This window comes from Cervus elaphus, chromosome 4 (assembly GCF_910594005.1).
Source record: "Cervus elaphus chromosome 4, mCerEla1.1, whole genome shotgun sequence".
Lineage (NCBI taxonomy): Eukaryota > Metazoa > Chordata > Mammalia > Artiodactyla > Cervidae > Cervus > Cervus elaphus.
The window spans coordinates 25,338,331-25,361,181 of record NC_057818.1 but is presented as its reverse complement, the minus strand read 5'-3'; the positions used below and the strand labels follow the sequence as shown (position 1 = coordinate 25,361,181).

The window sequence follows — 22,851 nt, the reverse complement described above, 5'->3', positions numbered from 1 at the left end:
CTTTTCATTCTTTTTTCTATATTCTCTGTGGCAGTGATTTCCACCATTCTGTCCTCCAGGTCATTTATCCATTCTTTTGCCTCAGTTATTAGGCTATTGATTCCTTCTAGTGTATTACTCATCTCTGTTTGTTTGTTCTTTATTTCTTCTAGGTCTTTGGCAGACATTTCTTGCATCTTCTCCATTGTTTTCCTGAGATCCTAGACCATCTTCACTATCATTCTGAATTCTTTTTCTGGAAGGTTGCATATCTCCACTTAGTAGTTTTTATTGGGTTTTATCTTCTCCCTTCATCTGGGACATAACTTTTTGCTTTTTCATCATATTAAAAAGCAGAGACATTACTTTGCCAACGAAGGTCCGTCTAGTCAAGGCTATGGTTTTTCTAGTGGTCATGTATGGATGTGAGAGTTGGACTGTGAAGAAAGGTGAGTGCCGAAGAACTGATGCTTTTTAACTGTGGTGTTGGAGAAGACTCTTGAGAGTCCCTTGGACTGCAAGGAGATCCAGCCAGTCCATCCTAAAGGAGATCAGTCCTGGGTGTTCATTGGAAGGACTGATGCTGAAGCTGAAACTCCAGTACTTTGGCCACCTCATGCAAAGAGTTGACTCATTGGAAAAGACCCTGATGCTGGGAGGGATTGGGGGCAGGAGGAGAAGGGGACGACAGAGGATGAGATGGCTGGATGGCATCACCGACTCGATGGACATGAGTTTGAGTAAACTCCGGGAGTTGGTGATGGACAGGGAGGCCTGGCCTGCTGTGATTCATGGGGTGGCAAAGAGTCGGACATGACTGAGCAACTGAACTGAACTGAACTGAGTGTGGTTTTTGTTCTAGCAGTGGGATTATGGTTCTTCTTGCTTCATTCTGTCTGCCCTCTGATGGAGGAGGCTAAGAGGCTTGTGTAAGCCTCTTGATGGGAGGGACTGGCCATGGGAAAAACTGGGTCTTGCTCTGATGGGCAGGGCCTTGCCCAGTAAAGCTGTAATCCAGTTTCTGCTGATGGGTGGAGTTGTGCTCCCTCTCTGTTGTTTGGCCTGAGGCAACACTGCCCTGGGGTCTACAGGCTCTGTGGTAGGGCTAATGGTGACCTCCAAGAGGGCTTATGCCGGGGGGGACCTTCCCAGACTGCTATTGCCAGTGCCTTCATCCCTGTGGTGAGCCCCTGGCAACCCACATCTCCACAGGAGACCCTTCAACACTAGCAGGTAGTTTTGGTTTAGTGTCCTGTGGGGTCCCTGCTCCTTTCCTCTGGGTCTTGGTGTGTGCACAGTTTTGTTTAAGCCTGGAGTCTGTTTCCCCCAGTCCTGTGGAAGTACTATAATTAAATCCCACTGACCTTCAAGGTCAGATTCCCTGGGGATTCCCAGTCCCTTTGTGAGATCTCCAGGCTGGAAAGCCTGACGTGGGTTTCCGAAGCTTCACCACAGTGAGAGAACTTCTTTAGTATTATTGTTCTCCAGTTTGTGGGTCACCCATCCTCTGGGTATGGGATTTGATTTTATTGTGACTGCGCCCCTCCTACCATATTGTTGTGGTTTCTTCTTTTGACATAGGGTATCGTTTTTTGATGGGTCCAGCTTCCTCCTGTCAGTGGTGGTTCAACAGCTAGTTGCAATTTTGGTGCTCTCGCGGGAGGGGATGAGCACATCCCCGGAGTAGTAGAGGACTACTCCGCCATCTTGAACGGGAAACCCAGTATTTCTTCTTATTACATTATTACTATGCAGGTTGCCAGATGGTGGTTTTTCTAATAAAATAATTTCTTCTCTATTATTAGTTGTTATTCTTTCGTAAAGAAAGCATTGCCATCTCCCCAACTATTTACTCATTTTTAAAAAAATATTTATTTGACTGCATCTGGTCTTAGTTGCAGCACGTGGAATCTTTTGTTGCAGCGCTTGGGCGCAGGAGTTTCAGTGCGTGGAGCCCACAGCTTGCAGGATCCTCATTCCCTGACCAAGAGTTGAACCAACATCCCCTGCATTGCAAGATGGATTCTTAACCACTGGGCCACTAGGGAAGTCCTACCCATTTATTTATGTCAGTGTGAATTTAAGAGTTACTCTTTATGTAATGATTCCTATCATTATGTTGATGCCCATATTGTCCTTGATTTGATGAAGGGGAGCCCCTTTAAGCTGACCTTTGTGTCCTTTTAAGGTGTCCTCATGTCACTCAACCAAACTCAGGTTGCTCGCAGTGCACAGCAAAGCCAGTCTGCTGGCTCTGGGTCGTGGTGAGGAAAAGTACGGCATTTATTCCCGGGCACCAGACCAGGGCACAGGTGGCTTGTCCACAAAACATCCAGGCTCCCCGATGGAGTTTTGTGGAGGGCGTTTAAAGGCGAGGTGAGTGAGAGGGTCGCAGGTGTCTCATCAGCTTGTGCACAGTCCTCTGATTGGTGTGAGGTGAAGAAACAAGATGGGGTCACAGGTTGGCATCATCTGTCTTCAGGTTCCAGCCAGTCTGGGGGCTACATGCTCATGGTCAGCTTTTCTCATCTGGTTGGGGGTTGGGGGGTTGTCTGTATAAAACAGCTTAGGAATGTGTTTTTACCTTTGAAACAGAGCTGGGAGTCCCTGTGACTGATTTAAGTTACGGCTACTCTCCTGTCTGCCTGCCCTCTTTGCTTCTGTGTTCTTTATTTCTCAGTCATTAGCTGCTGGGGCCCCCTGTTCACTCCACGTGGGGAGCGTAGGAGGTCACAGTTTATTTCCAGAGCCCCTTTCCCCAATCAGCAATAAGCACGGGATACCAAGAGGTGGGTTGCCAGGAAGGCCACTATGTGGGCTTGCTCAGTTTCACACATCATCCTTATCATATCTTACTTTCTAGCAAAACAAGATTTTCCAAGCTTATCTTACTTTTCCTGTGCTCTAGATCCGGAGCTGGCTGTTTTTCCAAAGAACCGGGTTCTTTCATATATATAATTTATATATATATATATATATAATGTGTATGTATATATACATATATATACGTGAATGAATGATATTGAATTCACAATGATTTCTCCAGTTTCATTTCCACACCATAAGGTTCATTCTGTATTTCTTTTTCCGAATTTGTAAATCTGTTCTTCAACTTTGAAGAAATCTGTTTTCCATCAATTTCAGTATGCTGCTTTATTAAAATAGTCCCTCCGTGTGGAAGGATCTCACTTCACCCATAGCACCCACTCCCATCACCCCCCTTGCACGGATGCCTGCCTTGTTCAGTCATACCTAATGGCTTTTAGAAGTTTAGCTCAAGAAATGGTACTGTATAACTCAGGGAACCCTACACAGTGCTCTGTGGTGTCTTAAATGGAAAGGAAATTTAAAAAAGAGGAGGTACATGTATATATATAGCTGATTCCCTTTCTGTACAGCAGAAATGAACACAACATTGTAAAACATCTGTATTGTTGTTGTCATTGTTCAGTCGCTAAGTCAGAACAGAGTGTCCAGCTCTTTGCGACCCCAAGGACTGCAGCATGCCAGGCTTCCCTGTCCTTCACTGTCTCTCGGAGTTTGGTCAAACTCATGTCCGTTGAGTCGGTGATGCCATCCAACCATCTCATCCTCTGCCGCGCTCCTCTCCTTTTGCCTTCAATCTTTCCCAGCATCAGGGTCTTTTCCAGTGAGTCGGCTCTCTGCATCAGGTAGCGAAAGTACGGGAGCTTCAGCATCAGTCTTCCCAGTGAATGTTCAGGGTTGATCTCCTTTAGGATGGACTGGTTTGATCTCCTTGCAGTCCAAGGGACTCTCGAGTCTTCTCCAGCACCACGTTTCAAAAGCATCAATTCTTCGGTGCTCAAGCTTCTTTATGGTCCAAGTCTCACATGCATACATGACTACAGGAAAAACCACAGCTCTGACCAAACGGACCTTTGTGGTAAAGTGATCTCCCTGCTTTTTCATATGCTTAGTTTATCATAGCTTTTCTTCCAAGGAACAAGCGTCTTTTAATTTTGTGGCTGCAGTCACCAACCGCAGTGATTTTGGACCCCCAGAAAATAAAACCTGTCACTTGTTTCCATTGTTTCCCCATCTATTTGCCATGAAGGGACCAGATGCCGTGATCTTAGTTTTTTGAATGTTGAGTTTTAAGCCAGCTTTTTCACTTTCCTCTTTCACCTTCATCAAGAGGCTCTTTAGTGCCTCTTTGCTTTCTTCCATAAGGGTTGTGTCATCTGCGTATCTGAAGTTATTGATATTTCTTCTAGCAATCTTGATTCTAGCTTGTGCTTCATCCAGCCTGGCATTTCGCATGATATACTCTGCGTATGAGTTAAATAAGCAGGGAGACAATATATAGCCTTGACATACTCCTTTCCCTATTTGGAAGCAGTCTGTTGTTCCATGTCTGGTTCTAACTGTTGCTTGTTGTCATGCATACAGGTTTTCCAGGAGACAGGGCAGGTGGTCTGATATTCCCATCTCTTTCAGAATTTTCTACAGTTTGTTGTGATCCACACGGTAAAAGGCTTTAGCATAGTCAATGAAGCAGAAGTAGATGTTTTTTTGGAATTCCCTTGCTTTTTCTATGATCCAGTAGATGGTGGCAGTTTGATCTCTGGTTCCTCTGCCTTTTCTAAATCCAGCTTGTATATCTGATTGGTTCATGTACTGCTGAAGCCTAGCTTGAAGAATTTTGAGCATATATTTTTAAAATTTATTTGTTTTTTAATTGAAGGATAATTGCTTTACAAAATGTTGTTTTCTGTCAAACATCAACATGAATCAGCCATAGGTGTACATATGTCCCCTCCCCCTTGAACCTCCTTACCACTGCCCTCCCCATCCCACCCCTCTAGGTTGATCCAGAGCCTCAGTTTAAGTTCCCTGAGGCATACAGCAAATTCCCATTGGCTCTCTGTTTTACATGTGGTACAAGTTTCCATGTTACTCTCGCCATATGTCTCACCCTCTCTCCTTCCCTCTCGCCATGTCCATAAGTCTGTTCTCTATGTCTGTTTATTCATTGCTCCCTTGCAAATAAATTCATCAGTGTCATCTTTCTAGATTCCATATATATCTGTTAGTATGTGATATTTATCTTTCTCGTTCTGACTTACTTCACTCTGTATAGTAGGCTCTAGGTTCATCCACCTCATTAGAACTGACTTAGATGTGTTCCTTTTTATGGCTGAGTAATATTCCATTGTGTATATGTACCACAACTTCTTTATCCATTCATCTGTTCATGGACATCTAGGTTGCTTCCATGTTCTAGCTATTGTTAATAGTACTGCAGTGAACCTTGGCGTACATGTGTCTCTTTCAGTTTTGGTTTCCTCAGGGTATATGCCTAGGAGTGGGATTGCTGGGTCATATGGTGGTTTTATTCCTAGTTTTTTAAGGAATCTCTATACTGTCTTCCACTGTGGCTGTATCAGTTTATATTCCCACTAGCAGTGCAAGAGGGTTCCCTTTTCTCCACACCCTCTCCAGCATTTATTGTTTGTAGACTTTTTGATGATGGCCATTCTGACAGGTGTGAGGTGATAACGTCATTGTAGTTTTGATTTGAATTTCTCTAATGAGCAATGTTGAGCATCTTTTCATGTGTCTGTTAGCCATCTGGGATTTTGAGCATAATCTTGCTGGCATGTTTAATGAGTGCAGTTATATGGTTATCTGAACATACTTTGGCATTGCCTTTCTTTGGGATTGGAATGAAAACTGACCTTTTCTAGTCCTGTGGCCACTGCCGAGTTTTCCAAATTTACTGGCAGATTGAGCACAGCGCTTTGACAGCATCACCTTTCAGGATGTGAAACAGCTCAGCTGGAATCCCGTCACCTCCACCAGCTCTGTTCGTAGTAGTGCTTCCTGAGGCCCGCGTTACTTCATACTCTAGGGTGACTGGCTCTAGGTGGGTGACCACACCGTCACAGGTATCCGGGTCAGTTAGACCATTTTTATACAGTTCTTCTGTGTATTCTTGCTGCCTCTTCTTAATATCTTCTGCTTCTGTTAGGTCCATACCATTCTGTCCTTTATCGTGCCCACCTTCACATGAAATGTTCCCTTGGTATCTTCAATTTTATTGAAGAAATCTGTATAGTCTTTCCTATTCTATTGCTTTCCTCTACTTCTTTGTATTGTTCACTTAAGAAGGCTTTCTTGTCTCTCCTTGCTATTCTCTAGATCTCTGCATTCAGTTTGGTATATCTTTCCCTTTCTCCTTTGCCTTTTACTTCTTTTCTTTTCTCAGTAAGGCCTCCTCGGCAGCCACTTTGCCATCTTGCATTTCCTTTTTGAGGGGATGGTTTTGGTCACCACCTCTTATACAGTATTAAGAACCTCTGTCCTTAATTCTTCAAGCACTCTGTCTACCAGATCTAATCCCTTGAATCTAATTTGTCACTTGCACTGTATAGTCATCAGTTCAGTTCAGTCGCTCAGTCATGTCTGATTCTCTGTGACCCCGTGGACTGCAGCACACCAGGCCTCCTTGTCCATCACCAGCTCCCAGAATTTACTCGAACTCTTGTCCATTGAGTCGGTGATGCCATCCAACCATCTCTTCCTCTGTTGTTCCCTTCTCCTCCTGCCTTCAATCTTTCCCAGCATCAGGGTCTTTTCAAATGAGTCAGCTTTCCTCATCAGGTGGCCAAAGTATTGGGAGTTTCAGCTTCAACATCAGTCCTTCCAGTGAACATTCAGGACTGATTTTCTTTAGGATGGATTGGTTGGATCTCCTTGCAGTCCAGAGGAACCAGAGATCGAATTGCCAATATCACTGGATCATCAAAAAGCAAGAGAGTTCCAGAAAAACATCTCTCTGCTTTATTGACAAGCCAATGCCTTTGACTGTGTGGATCACAATAAGTTATGGAAAATTCTGAAAGAGATGGGAATACCAGACCACCTAACCTGCCTCATGAGAAATCTGTATGCAGGTCAAGAAGCAACAGTTAGAACTGGTCATGGTACAACAGACTGGTTCCAAATAAGAAAAGGAGTACATCAAGGTTGTATATTGTCACCCTGCTTATTTAACTTATATACAGAGTACATCATGAGAAACGTTGGGCTGGATGAAGCACAAGCTGGAATCAAGATTGCTGGGAGAAGTATCAGTAACCTCAGATACGCAGATGACACCACCCTTATGGCAGAAAGTGAAGAGGAACTAAAAAGCCTCTTGATGAAACTGAAAGAGGAGAGTGAAAAAGTTGGCTTAAAACTCAACATTCAGAAAACTAAGATCATGGCATCTGGTCCCATCACTTTATAGCAAATAGACGGGGAAACAGTGACAGAGTTTATTTTTTTGGGCTCCAAAATCACTGCAGATGGTGATTGCAGCCATGAAATAAAAAGACACTTACTTCTTGAAAGAAAAGTTATGACTAACCTAGACAGCATGTTAAAAAGCAGAGACATTACTTTGCCAACAAAGGTCCGTCTAGTCAAGGCTATGGTTTTTCCAGTAGTCATGTATGGATGTGAGAGTTGTATAATCATGAGGGATTTGATTTTGGTCATATCTGAATGGCCTAGTGATTTTCCCTACTTTGTTCAGTTGAGCCTGAATTTCGGAGTAAGGAGCTGATGATCTGAGCCATAGTCAGCTCCCGGTCTTGTTTTTGCTGACTGTATAGAACTTCTCCATCTTCTCTGCAAAGAATATAATCAGTCTGATTTCGGTATTGACCATCTGGTGATGTCCATGTGTAGAGTTGTCTCTTGTGTTGTTGGAAGAGGGTTTTTGCTATGACCATGTGTTCTCTTGGCAAAACTGTTAGCTTTTGTCCTGCCTCACTTTGTACTCCAAGGCCAGACTTTTCCTGTTGCTCTAGATATCTCTTTACTTTGCACTTTTGCATTCCAGTCCCCTATGATGAAAAGGACATCTTTTATGTGTGTATGTATGTGTTCTAGAAGGTCTTGTAGGTCTTTATAGAATCGTTCAGCTTCTTACGCATTAGTGGTTGGGGTGTAGACTTGGATTAATGTCATGTTGCATGGTTTGCCTTGGAAGAGATGACAAGTGTTTATAGTGATATGGAAAAGACATTTGCCATGTAATTTAAAAAAAAAAAAGTTGACAAAAGAACCACTGTAGGATACTATTTTTAAAAGGCAAGTACATATATGTTGGAAAAATACTGGAAGTGACCACCTCTGTGTGTTCTTCTGTGTTTTTAGAGTTTTCTGCATTGACAGTTTTATTTCTGTAATTATAAGAGGAGAAATAGTGTTGTAATAAAGCTGGAGGAGCTGCCATTACAGAGGACTGGCAGATGGACTGATAGTAAGCACAGAGGCAGGCAGCTGTTCATTGCCCACGCGGGGACATCATGGTGTGCGCTCATCTGTTACAGATGCCCTGCTCTGTCACGATGACGAGCTGGAAGGGCGCCGGATCGCCTTCATTCTTTACCTGGTTCCTTCCTGGGATGCCAGCTTGGGGGGCACCCTGGACCTGTTCAGCGTTGACGGTAAGACAGAGGCGTGCACTTCAACACCAGCAGATACTTCCAAGTTCTTACATGCAATGTCTGTGCTCATCAGAGGAGATGGAAGCCATCTATTACCCTGACAGCCACAGGGGCATTGAATGCCAGCCCTGACAGCCACCTCTCTGGGTTGTGCTTGAAATAATGATTCCTCCAGAGATAAACTGGAGTTGATTTAAGATGAGGAACAGTCAGATCCTGGTTCTGAATGCTGACCATGGGAGTGTAGAGCACATGTACAGCCGCCCTTGGTTATGAATCTGCCAGGAGGTCAGGGTCCTTTTTTGTTTGTTTTTAATGACTGACACCAGAACTTGACTCCAGAAGTTGTTCAGAACTTTTTCCAGCTTTCATCAGTAATGCATGGTGGAGTAAGAACAGATGTTGCCTAGCAGAACTGTGTTAAGAGAAACAGATGGAAGGGGGTGGCATTTGGGGATCTGAAGGGGACATCTAGCTACCCTTAGAAATTTGCAAATTGTCAAGGTGGAAACAAGGCAGCCTGAAAGTGGTTAATGATGATGAAGCTCGTTTATGGATGTGTTCTCTCCCGGCGCAGAACACTTTCAGCCGAAGCAGATTGTCAAGTCCCTTATCCCTTCGTGGAACACACTGGTTTTCTTTGAAGTGTCTCCAGTATCCTTTCACCAGGTAAAGACTGTGAGCCACAAATACATAGAGTGCCAAAGAGCATGCTTTTCAGTCTCCCCCTTTCTAAATGTGGCAGCTTCCGGTTGGACTACCCAGCCAGGTGGTTTTCATACCTAGTGTAAAGGGTCCTGAAATTAGTGAGCCGTGGCTAGTAATCTTCCCCCCTCATCTTTATGTTGATGTGCTGCTGGTCTTGTCCTCTCAGGTGTCTGAGGTCTTGTCCGAAGAAAAGTCACGTTTGTCCATCAGCGGCTGGTTTCATGGTCCTTCACTGACCAGGCCTCCCACCTACTTTGAACCTCTCATAACTCGGAGCCCTCACATCCCGCAAGATGTAAGGATAAATTCTTGTTTCTGGGATTCTCATCTTAGAAGCTGTGGCATATCATTTGCTTTTCTCTTTTTTATTTATTTGGCTGCACTGGGTCTTCATTGCAGCACGGATCTAATTGCAGGGATTGTAGGGATCTAGTTCCCTGACTAGGAATTGAACCCAGGCCCCCTGAATTGGGAGTGTGAAGTATAATTTTACTGGTATGACATGATGGCAGAACAAAAGCAGAGGGAATAATTAACTCACCCTTCACATCTGCTGCTCCTTTCCAGCATGAAATTTTGTATGATTGGATCAACCCTACTTATCTTGACATGGAATACCAAGCTCAAATTCAAGAAGAATTTGAGGAAAGCTCTGAAATTCTCCTAAAAGAATTCCTTCAGGTAGGCCAGCAAATCCTGTCTGATTATTATCAATACCATATTTGGCACATAGCCTTCTTGGGTGGGTGAACAGGAGAAAGGCATCACTTAGAGAGCTTTTAGTTTTTGTTTTGTTCCTGGTTACAATTTTGTATCATCCTCTTCAAATGATGAAATGATACTAGCTAACATTGGTATCAGTTGCATGTCAGTAGGCTGAGTCTCTTGGGTGATTATTCCCCAGTTCTCTACACTCTTAATCACACACACACTGTCTCACTCACAGCTTGTATACTGTGGGGCAGTGGTATGTAGTTCCCACCCTATTCATTTTGATGACTGGATTACTTTTAAATAATAGAAAGATTACTAATTAACAAATTAGTAACACATGTTTGAGAATGACCAGGTGGCACCTTACAGTGGAAAGAGACCTAGGTTAGAAGTCAGAAGACTATATTCAGGTCTTGGCTCTGGTTTTACTGACCTCAGCAAATCACTAGAGGTCTCAGCTTTTATTTCATCATCAGTTAAACTGGGATAATACTGGCCTTGCCTATCCTGAAGAGCTGTCATCACGACTGAATGAGATCACATAGACAGGTGTGCTGCTTCCCAGGTGACCCTGGGTCCCATGGAATCACAGTCCCAAGAGTTGTCCCTACATTAAAAAAAGGTTGAGATACACTACATCCTGCCTCTTGGAATTATATAGAAGATAATAGCATTTTAAGGAATTTGAGAAGCATTATAGTAAATAAACTTTTTTAATCCTATTTAATTCAACTTACATAAACCATGCTTTGGAATCCTCTTTCCTGTTTCACAACTGAGAGGATTACTGTTTGTAGAGGGGAAACTGCATTTAAACAAGTACTTAAGAAAGCCTCTTATGGAGAATATTTAGATTAATTAGTTTCTTGTACTATACTGAACTTTTTAAATTTAGAATGCTGATTAAATGAAGGGAATGAGCAGAGGCCTAAAGAATGTATTATTACATGGACATTTTCATTATAACAGTGTATCAGTTGTAATGTATAGTGTATTTAATTAGTTATAACTATATTAATGCAGTTTTTCTCCTCACATGAATTAAAGAATCTGCATTAGGATCCTTGTTTTATAAATGCAGGAATCCTAGAGGTCTAGCAGTTTGACATAAGACCTACAGGTACATAAGGTAGTGGCCTAAATTGAAACTCAGGTCTCTTGGCTAAAGCATGCTGACAATTTACCCAGCCTTTGCTCTCGCGTCACCCTGTCAGGACTGGGGTATCTGGTGTAAGGGTGAAGAAGGTCACCTGGCCCTGTCGGGAATGGGCCAGAATGATTCCACAGAGCTGCGGTAGCTGCAGCAACCAGCGTGCGATGTAGAGGGTTCTGCTAAATGCTGCTTCATTTTCTCATTCTCCAGCCTGAGAAATTTGCAGAGGTGTGTGAGGCTTTGGAGAGAGGAGGTGTGGAATGGAGCAGCCGAGGTCCCCCTAACAAAAGGTAGGACTCATCGTTCAGGACATTTGCTTCTGCATTTAGCATCTACCTGGTCTGTGAGGCTTACCTCCAATTATAGGACATTTGCCCTAATGTTTTGTTCTCAGGCACATCCAGTAGGAGACCCTAACAGGACCTGTTTTTTTTTTAAATGTTATATGTCATTTATACCTCAGTTCTTTAAACATTGGTTTATTGGCTTTGCGGGGTCTTTGTTGCCGCACTCGGGTTTTCTCTAGTGGTGGCGTGATGGGGTCTCGTTGCGGTGGTTTCTCTGGTTGTGGCGCACGCGCCCTAGAGCGCACAGGCTGCAGTAGCTGCTCCACAGCATGTGGGGTCTCCCCAGACCAGGGACGGAACCAGTGTCCGCTGCACCACAAGGTGGGTTCTCAGACGGGACCACCAGGGAAGTCTGGAGTCTCAGTGTGTAACAAATTGGGGTTCCGGAAGCTCTGCCAGGGTTCAGGGAGAGGGGTGCCAAGCTAATGACCAGCTCTTATCCCGTGAGTGGTGGTCCATCCATGTCACGTGATGAGCACCTTGCCTTGCTGCCCAGCAGGTTTTACGAGAAGGCGGAGGAGAGCCAGCTTCCTGACATCCTGAGGGACTGCATGGCGCTGTTCCGCTCCGAGGCCATGTTCCTGCTGCTCTCCAACTTCACAGGCCTGAAGCTTCACTTCCTGGCGCCTTCAGAAGAAGATGAGCCCGAGGACAAAAAGGAGCAAGACGCAGTCTCTGCTTCTGAGAACACCGAAGAAGGGACTGGTCACAGCTCTTCTGAGCCAGAGAACAGTCGGGCGGCCACCAGCGACAGCAGTCTACAGAGCGATGGACCAACAGACCCAGAGCCAGAGGAGGACGAAGGAAAGAAAGGTGAGCTGCTGTTAGGTTGTGTCCTTAGTTTACCATTAGGTAGTCACAGTTCAGTGGTTTATTCAGTTAACAGGTATTTCTTAAGCACTTACTTAAGTGCTTAAGTACTTACTTATGTGCTAGGCCCTGCTTCTGGAGCTGGAGAAGCAGACAGACGCAGTCTCAGCTCTCCCTGAGCCCGTATATTCTAGTAGGAGAGAGGCCAGAGATTAAATGATACACAAACAACAAGATGTCAAATAATAGTTGCGGTGCAGGAAATCTGAGTAGGGTTACGTGCGGAGGAATGACCAGGGTGGCCTCTTGGATGCAGGGGCAGTCTGGCTGAGCTGTCATTAAGCTCAGGTCTGAATGACAAGACGTATCTATAGGAAGAGCATTCTGGGCAGGAAGAACATCCAGCACGTTTTATTAGGCTAACAGTAGTACAAGGGAAGACTAGAGATCTCTTCAAGAAAATCAGAGCTACCAAGGGAACATTTCATGCAAAGACAGGCTCAATAAAGGACAGAAATGGTATGGACCTAACAGAAGCAGAAGATATTAAGAAGAGGTGGCAAGAATACACAGAAGAACTGTACAAAAAAGATCTTCACGACCCAGATAATAACAATGGTGTGATCACTCACCTAGAGCCAGACATCTTGGAATGTGAAGTCAAGTGGGCCTTAGAAAGCATCACTACGAACAAAGCTAGTGGAGGTGATGGAATCCCAGTTGAGCTATTTCAAATCCTGAAAGATGATGCTGTGAAAGTGCTGCACTCAATATGCCAGCAAATTTGGAAAACTCAGCAATGGCCACAGGACTGGAAAAGGTCAGTTTTCATTCCAATCCCAAAGAAAGGCAATGCCAAAGAATGCTCAAACTACCGCACAATTGCACTCATCTCACATGCTAGTAAAGTAATGCTCAAAATTCTCCAAGCCAGGCTTCAGCAATACGTGAACCGTGAACTTCCAGATGTTCAAGCTGGATTTAGAAAAGGCAGAGGAACCAGAGATCAAAGTGCCAATATTGCTGGATTATCAAAAAAGCAAGAGAATTCCAGAAAAACATCTACTTCTTTATTGACTATGCCAAAGCCTTTGATTGTGTAGATCACAATAAATTGGAAAATTCTGAAAGAGATGGGAATACCAGACCACCTAACCTGCCTCATGAGAAATCTGTATGCAGGTCAAGAAGCAACAGTTAGAACTGGACATGGTACAACAGACTGGTTCCAAATATGAAAAGGAGTACATCAAGGTTGTATATTGTCACCCTGCTTATTTAACTTATATGCAGAGTACATCATGAGAAACATTGGGCTGGATGAAGCACAAGCTGGAATCAAGATTGCCGGGAGAAATAATCAGTAACCTCAGATATGCAGATGACACCACCCTTATGGCAGAAAGTGAAGAGGAACTAAAAAGCCTCTTGATGAAACTGAAAGAGGAGAGTGAAAAAGTTGGCTTAAAACTCAACATTCAGAAAACTAAGATCATGGCATCTGGTCCCATCACTTCAATGGGAAATAGATGGGGAGACAGTGGAAACAGTGTCAGACTTTATTTTTTTGGGCTCCGAAATCACTGCAGATGGTGATTGCAGCCATGAAATTAAAAGATGCTTACTCCTTGGAAGGAAAGTTATGATCAACCTAGATAGCATATTAAAAAGCAGAGACATTACACTGCCAAAAAAGGTCTGTCTAGTCAAGGCTATGGTTTTTCCAGTGGTCATGTATGGATGTGAGAGTTGGACTGTGAAGAAAGCTGAGCTCCGAAGAATTGATGCTTTTGAACTGTGGTGTTGGAGAAGACTCTTGAGAGTCCCTTGGACTGCAAGGAGATCCAACCAGTCCATCCTAAAGGAGATCAGTCCTGGGTGTTCATTGGAAGGACTGATGTTGAAGCTGAAACTCCAATACTTTGGCCACCTCATGCAAAGAGTTGACTCATTGGAAAAGACCCTAATGCTGGGAAGGATTGGGGGCAGGAGGAGAAGGGGATGACAGAGGATGAGATGGCTGGATGGCATCACCAACTCGATGGACATGGGTTTGGGTAGACAGGGAGGCCTGGTGTGCTGCGATTTCATGGGGTCACTGGCTTTGCCTAAACTTACTCTAAAACACAAGAACATAAAGGAGAGGAGGATGAGTGGTTTCTTTCTAAGAAACCAGTATCACCCTAAGAAAAACTTACTTGGACAAATAGGTTGAAGGAAATTATTAAAAGTAGAGGAGGTTTAATCATGTGCAGACAGATGGAATGGACACACGTCATTAAACCAGTAAAATGTACAATACCAAGAGTGACCCTAATGTAAACCGTGGACATCAGTTAACACTAGTCTCCTGACACTGGTCAGTTAGAACCACCCCACTAAGACAGGATGTTAGCAATAGAGGAAACTGATAGGGAAGGGCAGGGGCTGTGCGTGACAGGCATAGGGGAACTGTACTTTCTGGGAAATTTAAGTTTTCTGTAAACTGCTCTAAAAAAATTCTACTTAAAAAATAATTACGTTATTTATTAAAATGGGGGGTGGGCAGCTAGAGTATATACTCCATCTGAAATTCATGGTCAAGAGTCAACTTTTTTTCATTATAAGGCTTATGTATTATATATAGTATTATAATAGAGCCACAAGTCAGCTTAAGGTTTATGGAAATGGTTTCTCTTTAGTGCTGTACTACTCCTAATTATCATTCTTATGCAATCTAGCAGTGGTATCAAGGTAGTTTTTTTCTGACCTTCTGTTATGTTTTTCTTAGAATCAGGTGTTCCCACATGCCAGGGGGAACTGAGGCATTGGAAGACCAGTCACTACACTTTAATCCATGACAACAGCAAGACTGAATTTGCCCTGGACTTACTGCTCTACTGTGGCTGTGAAGGTAAGAGACAGTCACTCCCGAGAGACCCTCTCTAACTGAACCAGTTCAGAAGTTATCTGCCTTGGCTATGATCTTAGATCACAGGAGACTATGTTGGAAGGGTCTTAGGGGTCATGAATTTCAGTCTTCCAGCTCAGAGTACTATTTGTATCTGTGATCGAGGTATAGGAGATGGACCAAATAATAATTCCTAAGAAACCCCCCAGAGCTTTTATGTAAGTGTCGTTGCAGGTATATTTTATATTTTAGTTTTCAGCTCTTACTCAGTGTTGGTTGAATGATAAATTCAGGCTCCTAAGTCAGAGTTGGGTATGACTCAACTCCCAGATCCCCCAGTGTTAAGCAGCATGGAATCAATGATTCAAACAGATGATGTAACTCTTGCGGTGAGAGCTTTCTGAATGCTGTTTGTTTGCCCTTTGTAAGGCTGGGAGCCAGAGTATGGTGGCTTTACCTCCTACATTGCCAAAGGAGAAGACGAAGAGGTAAGTTGCTTCTGATAGCAAACCATCCTTTTTAGTTCTTAAAAATGTTTTCATTCTTCAGAGACCCAACTTTGATGACTTTATGCCAGTGTCTTTAGCTGACAAATCCATGTTGGTCTATCTGGCAGTGGTTCTGATTTCTAGTAGAAAGTACTCAGCATGCAGGAAAGATGCTAAAGGATAATCCCTAGGCATTCTACCCAGCTGAGAAATTCCAAATAAATGAAGAGTCAGGTGGTACATTTTCGTGAATCTTTCAAGGTAGGAAAACCTAGATGCATGAGGTAAAACCTTTCTGGGTATGTACTAGAATGGGGCTTGCTGTAATATGTCTTGACAGCCAGAGCAATAGCTCTTCCTAATAAAGGATCTTTTAAAAGATCCCTATCGCCAGAGTTTGAGTACTTGATATGGAAAAATCTGTTTAAGAAAAGAGATGAGAATCATCTGTGTTCTGATATATCATTGTATTTACCTGTTTCAGCTGCTAACAGTGAATCCAGAAAACAACTCTTTGGCACTGGTCTACAGAGATAGAGAAACTCTGAAATTTGTCAAGCACATTAACCACCGAAGCCTAGAACAAAAGAAAAGCTTCCCAAACAGAACAGGTTTCTGGGACTTTTCATTTGTCTATTATGAATGACAAAGCAGGGCAAAGCTGGAAAAAGACCTTTCCTGAGTACTGGCACAGCCGGAAGAGTTAAGACATCGCATGAAGGAGAGTCACAAGGTGACCTGTGTGACAGCGGTCTTAAAAACTGTGTGGCTGTCCTTTAGTAGGGCTCATGATGATTGTTGTCAGTTTAGACCTTGAGCTGGGAGCTAGGTACTTACCTCTTTTTTTTTTTAAGGGTTTTGTCTTTAACATTCAGTTCTTCCTTTTCCATATTGGCTTCTTCAATGATTAAAAACTTTGTGTGGTAAAATATACACGATATAAAGTGTACCATTTTAACCATTTTGAAATGTACAGTTCATTGGCATTAGTACATTCACGTGGTCATGCAGCCTTCACCACCATCCATCTGCAGAGCTTTCCCACCTTCCCCAGCTGCACCTCTGTCCCCATTAAATAGTAACTCCCTGCTTTCCCCTCCCTAGCCTGTGGAAGCCACCATTCTACTTTGTCTCTAGGTATCTACTAACTCATGTTCCTCATAAGACAAATAATATTTGTCTTTTTGTGACTGGCTTAATTTCACTTAGTGTAAAATCTTCAAGCTTCATCCATGTTTCCAGTGGTTGATTTTTTAAAAGTATATATATATATAGTCATAAATTTATGACTAGTTTCTGTCCTTCCCAATCTCATTGGTTTAGAAGATTATAGAACCTCACACCCCCTTTGATTCTGGGCCCCTCTGGCTTCCTCCCACTGCCTATGGCTTTGTTTCACTGTGACTCTGGACTATATAGACTTAAGACAATGTTTAGTATATTCCCTTGGAAAAAAAGCCTGGTCTGAAACCACGTGGCCCCGAGAGACTTCTGGTCAGTGACAAGGGTGGCTGCCTGTGCCCTGTGCAGTGGTTTCCAGGTGCCCACGACTGCTCCACACTGGAGTCGAGCCTCCAGTGTAACCAAATGATTCTAATCTCATATGTGACTTTCATTTCCCAAATACTGTAGGGTCAGCTGTCAAACTAGCCTTTCTTTAAGAGACCAGATGTTAAAGGCCATATCAGAATGCCAAGCAGCTGTCCTCTGTTACACTCTTCTTCCCCTGCACTGTTCAGGGGGCTGGTATGATGCCTGCCGCCTGTGTGCGTGGGTGTGCGTGGGTGGGCGCTCACTGTCACTGCATCACGAGGTGAAAGATGCGCTTCTCATTCCATTCCAGTGCGGTCTCCTTGCTAACTTTCTCTTTTTTACGTTTATTATGAGCTACTGCAGTAGCTTTTATTTTGGATTTTACAAATTAGTAGGAAAAGCATTGGGCTTTGTCCTTTTTATCTCCTAAAACTTTGAGTACTAAAATTTGCATTTAAGTGAAGACAGTTTCACTTTCTTTAGGCTGATGGTTTCAAAATTTTGATCTTGCACCTCAATCGGTAAAAAAAAAAAGTTTTAGCATGTATGTTTATTATATGGGGTATTTATAAGTTTTACACATTTCCTATACTAATATTCAGTATTGGTTGTTATAAAACAGTAGTTTTTAAAAGATGAACTAAAATAATACCTAGAACTGGTTCTTATATATTGTCTTTCCCATTGACATGGTGGGAACTGTTTTTCATGTGGTTTGGGGACCACAATATTTTAACCATAGCATAGTGACACTCAGGTGGGATTACAACTACTGCTTTGTTTTTGTTGGTTTAAATTTCCAAGCTTGCTTTTTAAGTTCTGCAGACTGAAGGTCATCCTGTAATGTTACTTTTGTTAACATGAAAATATGTTTATGTTAGTGGCATAAACCCAGGAATAGGGCTGAGCAGGTGTGTGCCAATTATGGAAAACAGTTTGAGACTCATTGTTCTAGGTAACATCTAAGAGCCCTGGAGCACTGAGTCTTAAGTCTTAGCATCCTACACAAGCATTAAAATGTACTTATTACATTCTCCTTAATCTCAGTGTGTTTATGGCCTATCAACACGTTTTCCGTACACTAGAGTATTCTGGTGTCCAAGGGGAGAGAATCCCTGAGAGCCAGACTGTGATGTTGCTGTCAGTTACATCACCTACAGCGGTACCTCTCTTAGGCTGTGAAGGATCGTGTAACTTGCAGGTCACTTCTCTGCACTGAAGGTACCCAGTGATGAAGTTGTTTTTCCTTAGTATTTCATTCTTCTTAGTTTTTTTAGGGCCTAGAGCCACTGTGGCAACTGTTAAGCAGCAAAAGAGGAATTACAACATGGGCACCTTTTTTATACTTCTTGCAGGTACAAGCTGTGATGTTCACCTGTAAAAATGTCATCTCTTAATTCTTATAATTCCTTTTAATAAAGGAAGATATTTTTTCCCCAAAGAGAATAGCTCTTTTTATCAGATTATCTCTGTAATACATGTTCATTGTGAAGAATACAACATATAAAAACATAAAGGTCACCCAGAACCCCACCAGCCTGTGACAGCCACTGTGTGCTGTGTGATGTATCAGTTTGGCTAGACTGAACTACATTTCCCAGGATTCCCAAACCTCTTTCCAGTTAGAAACTCTGTCACTAAATCCATGTCTGACCCTTTGCAACGCCATGGACTAAATATAAATAGCCCACCAGGCTCCTCTGTCCACGGGTTTTTCCAGGAGAGAATACTGAAGGGGGTTTCCAGTTAGACTGAGCCACAAGTTCCTGGGCAAGATACGAGGGCCAGAAGGAAGCAGTAGTCACTCTGCACCCCACACACATTGTACTGAGTAGCTTCCCTAGCGGCTCACCTTCTCAGTGTGAATCCGAGCCTGCAACTGCTCCACCTTCCACTGGCTCTTCTTTCAACTTCTCTGATGCAGGGTCGAGGTCAGGCAAGAACTGACACAGATTTTAATGTGTCCTGGTGGGCTCCAGCTTGTTCTTCCCAGCTCTGCATCCTTTGCGACTGCCTGTCCTGTGCACTTCAACTCGCAGCCTCAGACTTTGCCACTCCCTACAGCTGTGTAAGGTCAAGTCCCCTTGACAGATTTCCTTTATCATGTCAACCATTATGTAAATTAAGAACATTTTCATAAAGTTATTTTGAGAGCCTATTAGTATTTCTGTTGAGAAGGAAAATTAAGTATTTAAGGAAGAACCCTATAAATAATCTAATTTCAGTCCCTCATTTAAAGATGTAGAAAAATGAAATGCAGACAAGAAAGAGGCTGTTAACATTTTGAATGTGGCTTTTCTACAGCTTATAGCTTGCCTCCCAAACTCCTCTGAATGTGGTATTTCTTTCCCAAAGAGTACTGAAAAATAACAGTGCTTGGGCTGCCTCTGCCAGACCAGCATTTCCTCAACAAATAAGTTTTGGCTGCAATCTCTCTTCACTATCCTTGTGTACTTACCACTGTTACAACTGAATGAGAAATACAAACCCTGTTCAAAGGTTCTCGGTAGAGTGAGTGACACCAGAGGCAGGCCCTTCAGCCTGCGTGAACTGGACATTCCTACAAAAACAGATGATTCCTTCCTTCTCTGGTATAAAATCAGTCCACACAGAATAGTTTTGAAAACTACTCGGAACTTGCAAATGTGGCTTCATTTCAGGAATAGCAGATTTCTGTACCACACAGATGAAAAGATGACTCATGAGCTAGAGCATATAGTGTGGGCAGGGGCCAGATGGGGAAGAGGCAAAAATGCAAAACACCAGGCCGCCGTGGTGTCTTACTGTACACTAGTGTCAAAGTGAGACTGCAGTTGACTTAGTTTTGTGACCTCAGGACTCTGCACTTGCAGACTTGTAACTGCTAATTATAAGATGTGAAGTGTTAATAATGCTGAAAATCATTCTGGTACAGTACTTCTAGGTTTGCATAATAGTTGTCGAGTTTCTAGTTCTTTCACTCCTGGAGCTACTGACAGGCTTACTGAGGACAGACACTTCACGGAGAATAGCAGATGCTTTTCTTTGTTCAAGGGATTGGCTCAGCACCATAGGAGGACAGAGCTGCTTAAGTTGCAGCCCTTGCTCTCACTTAATAGCGGATTAACATTTATATAAACATAGAATATAATCAGAGCTAAAGAACAGACATGGGAGAGGAAAGCTCTCCTGAGAGAGCATTTGAACTGAGCCTTGATGTACCAGAGGGTTTCTCTGGTGGCTCAGACAGTAAAGAATCTGCCTGCAATGTGGGAGACCCAGGTTTGCTCCCTGGGTCAGGAAGATCCCCTGGAGAAGGACACGGCAAGAAGCATCCTTCCAGATACCAGAATCCTCAAGCTTCTAAATGAAAGCAGAGCGTTAACTTAAAGCTACAACAAAACTCAGCAACGAAAAAATAGAACTTAAGCTGTGGCTTCTAGAAGGCACTCAGATCCTCTTACCACAAAAAAATATGGCAACGAAATAGAGAACTAGCTGATAACCAAACACTTTTCTTTTCCTTAAGCTGAACATGAATGACATCTAAGAGGATAAAAAGTTTTATCCTTTTTATCATTATCCTGGATTAATATTTTATGAACAATTTTCATCTCATCTAGTGTTTACTCTGGAGAAGGCAATGGCAACCCACTCCAGTACTCTTGCCTGGAAAATCCCATGGACGGAGGAGCCTGGTACGCTGCAGTCCATGGGGTCGCAAAGAGTCAGACATGACTGAGTGACTTCACTTTCACTTTTCACTTTCATGCATTGGAGAAGGAAATGGCAACCCACTCCAGTGTTCTTGCCTGGAGAATCCCAGGGATGGCGGAGCCTGGTGGGCTGCCGTCTGTGGGGTCGCACAGAGTTGGACACGACTGAAGCGACTTAGCAGCAGCAGCAGCAGCATTTACTCACTGGGGAACAGTTTGAAATAGCAGAAAGGGCCATGACTACTTGGTTTCAGAATCCACACTGCAACTTACCGAGCACTAGGACCCTGTGGAAAACATTCTGCCTCTCTGAACTCAGAGACAATAATAAGAGGATCAGATTAATGTGAAAATAACCTATTTATAATCTATAGATCAGGACTATGAAAGACATCCTGCTGCAGACTGACTCCTTCAAGCCTTGTCCATCAATATTTTTAGGTTGTAAGGAGTTTGGGGGCTGAAGAACAACAGAATAACCTTTAATGAGATGATTCCTTAAGGGTCCCTAAAAATAAATAATGCCATACAATTTAAAATCAGCACCAGGCTTCCCTGGTGGTCCAGTGGATAAGAATCTGGCTGCCAATGCAGAGGACACGGGTTCAATCCCTGGTCTGGGAAGATTTCACATTCCACAAAGCCGAGGTGCCACAGCTACTGAAGCCTGTGTTCCTGGAGTCCAGGCTCCACAACAAGAGAAGCCTGAGCACCAAACTGTAGAGAGGAGCCCCCGCTTGCTGAAAGAAGACAAAGCCCGTGTGTAGCAACGAGGACCCAGCACAGCCTAAATATATAAAGAGATTTTAAAAATAAAAAAGCAAATGCTTTTAGAAAAACCAGCACCAACTAGAGATTATCATCTCAAAAGGTGTAAGTCAGACCATGACTAACCAGAAAAAGACCCCACAGTGGGACTTCAGTTTTGCCAAGTACTCTAGTAAGTACTTAATCCCTGCACTTCAGTCTCCTCTTCTTTGAAGCAAATAAAAGATACTTTACTACTTTGGAGATTGTGGAAGATAATATATGAGGATGTCTTTTGAGCTTACAGATTTCAAAATGCAAAACAAAGGTGTTATAGGGGCTTAGTCTCATAAAAATTAGAACTCCTCTAATTTCAGAAATGGGAGAGGTAATCCTCCATGGCCAAATGGAGGACACTAGTAAAGTTAACTTACCACAGGAAAGGCCTGGCCTCTCTCTGTATGTCCTCTATGGGGCTGCATATTGGTCAATATTCTGATGCAGTGAACGAGTTAGACAATGTGCTAGACAATTTGAATAAAAGGATTACAGCATGCCAGGTGATTTATGGAATTACTAAGGTGGTTAAACAAAAAACCTGTAGGATGCAATTCCAGAATCTCTTCTCAAGTCTATACTGCAGAACCAGGCTGCCAGAGGAGCTGCTCCTAAAATCAGGAAGGTAGGTGCTTATGAAACCAGGAGGCACCCTGTATTACGTTCCTAACTCTGAGCTGCTAAATCAGCTACTGCTACCGGTTCTGAACAGCTTAACTGTGCTCCATTCAAGAAACCCTGTGCAAAACCAGGAAGCTGCCACTCTAGCTTCAGAGGCCCACATCATGCCAGCTCTTCTACTATCCAGAATCTATTTCTGCTCAATGGGCAAGCCTCAGAGACAGAGAACCTCTGCTGTAACCCACACTGGTCAAATGCATGCCCAGCATCCCATTTATCTCAGTTCAAATTTCAAGTGTCATGTGACTGCATCTGAAATGGAAGCTGAATCAAACCTCGATCATCAGCTGAAAACGAACTGGAGAAATCTGTTTTAGCTTCCTGCTCTTCACAGGAAAAGGAAGTCATACTCGAAGAAAACTGGAATAGATAATTCTGAGCCAAACCTCCATGACTGCCTTAGAATTCACTCACTTCTCCACATTCAGCTCTGAAAATTCCAAACTTTTTTGTTTTGTTATACAGAGAATTTGATCCATCTTTGGACCCAACATTCCTATTGTAAATAAGTTCTTAATAAATCCATATTTGGGACTTCCCTGGTGGTCCAGTGGTTAAGAATCCGCCTTCCAGTTCAGGGGACATGG

General features: G+C 43.1%; 1 protein-coding gene across 4 annotated transcripts in view; it reads left to right on the top strand.

Annotated features, from left to right (window-relative positions):
• The window catches only part of OGFOD1 (2-oxoglutarate and iron dependent oxygenase domain containing 1), a 29,697-nt gene extending 12,917 nt beyond the window's left edge, over positions 1-16,780 (top strand). For 2 of the 4 annotated variants that reach the window (XM_043898508.1, XM_043898510.1), the window contains exons 5-13: positions 8,325-8,441; positions 9,019-9,110; positions 9,316-9,444; positions 9,717-9,830; positions 11,227-11,306; positions 11,860-12,176; positions 14,944-15,066; positions 15,493-15,551; positions 16,036-16,780. In XM_043898508.1, the coding sequence (XP_043754443.1) occupies positions 8,325-8,441; positions 9,019-9,110; positions 9,316-9,444; positions 9,717-9,830; positions 11,227-11,306; positions 11,860-12,176; positions 14,944-15,066; positions 15,493-15,551; positions 16,036-16,197 (1,193 nt within the window). In that variant the 3' untranslated portion in view covers positions 16,198-16,780. The remainder of the gene's footprint in view (positions 1-8,324; positions 8,442-9,018; positions 9,111-9,315; positions 9,445-9,716; positions 9,831-11,226; positions 11,307-11,859; positions 12,177-14,943; positions 15,067-15,492; positions 15,552-16,035) is intronic. The other 2 variants (XM_043898509.1, XM_043898511.1) reach the window with 1 other exon arrangement.
• Positions 16,781-22,851: the final 6,071 nt, after the last annotated feature.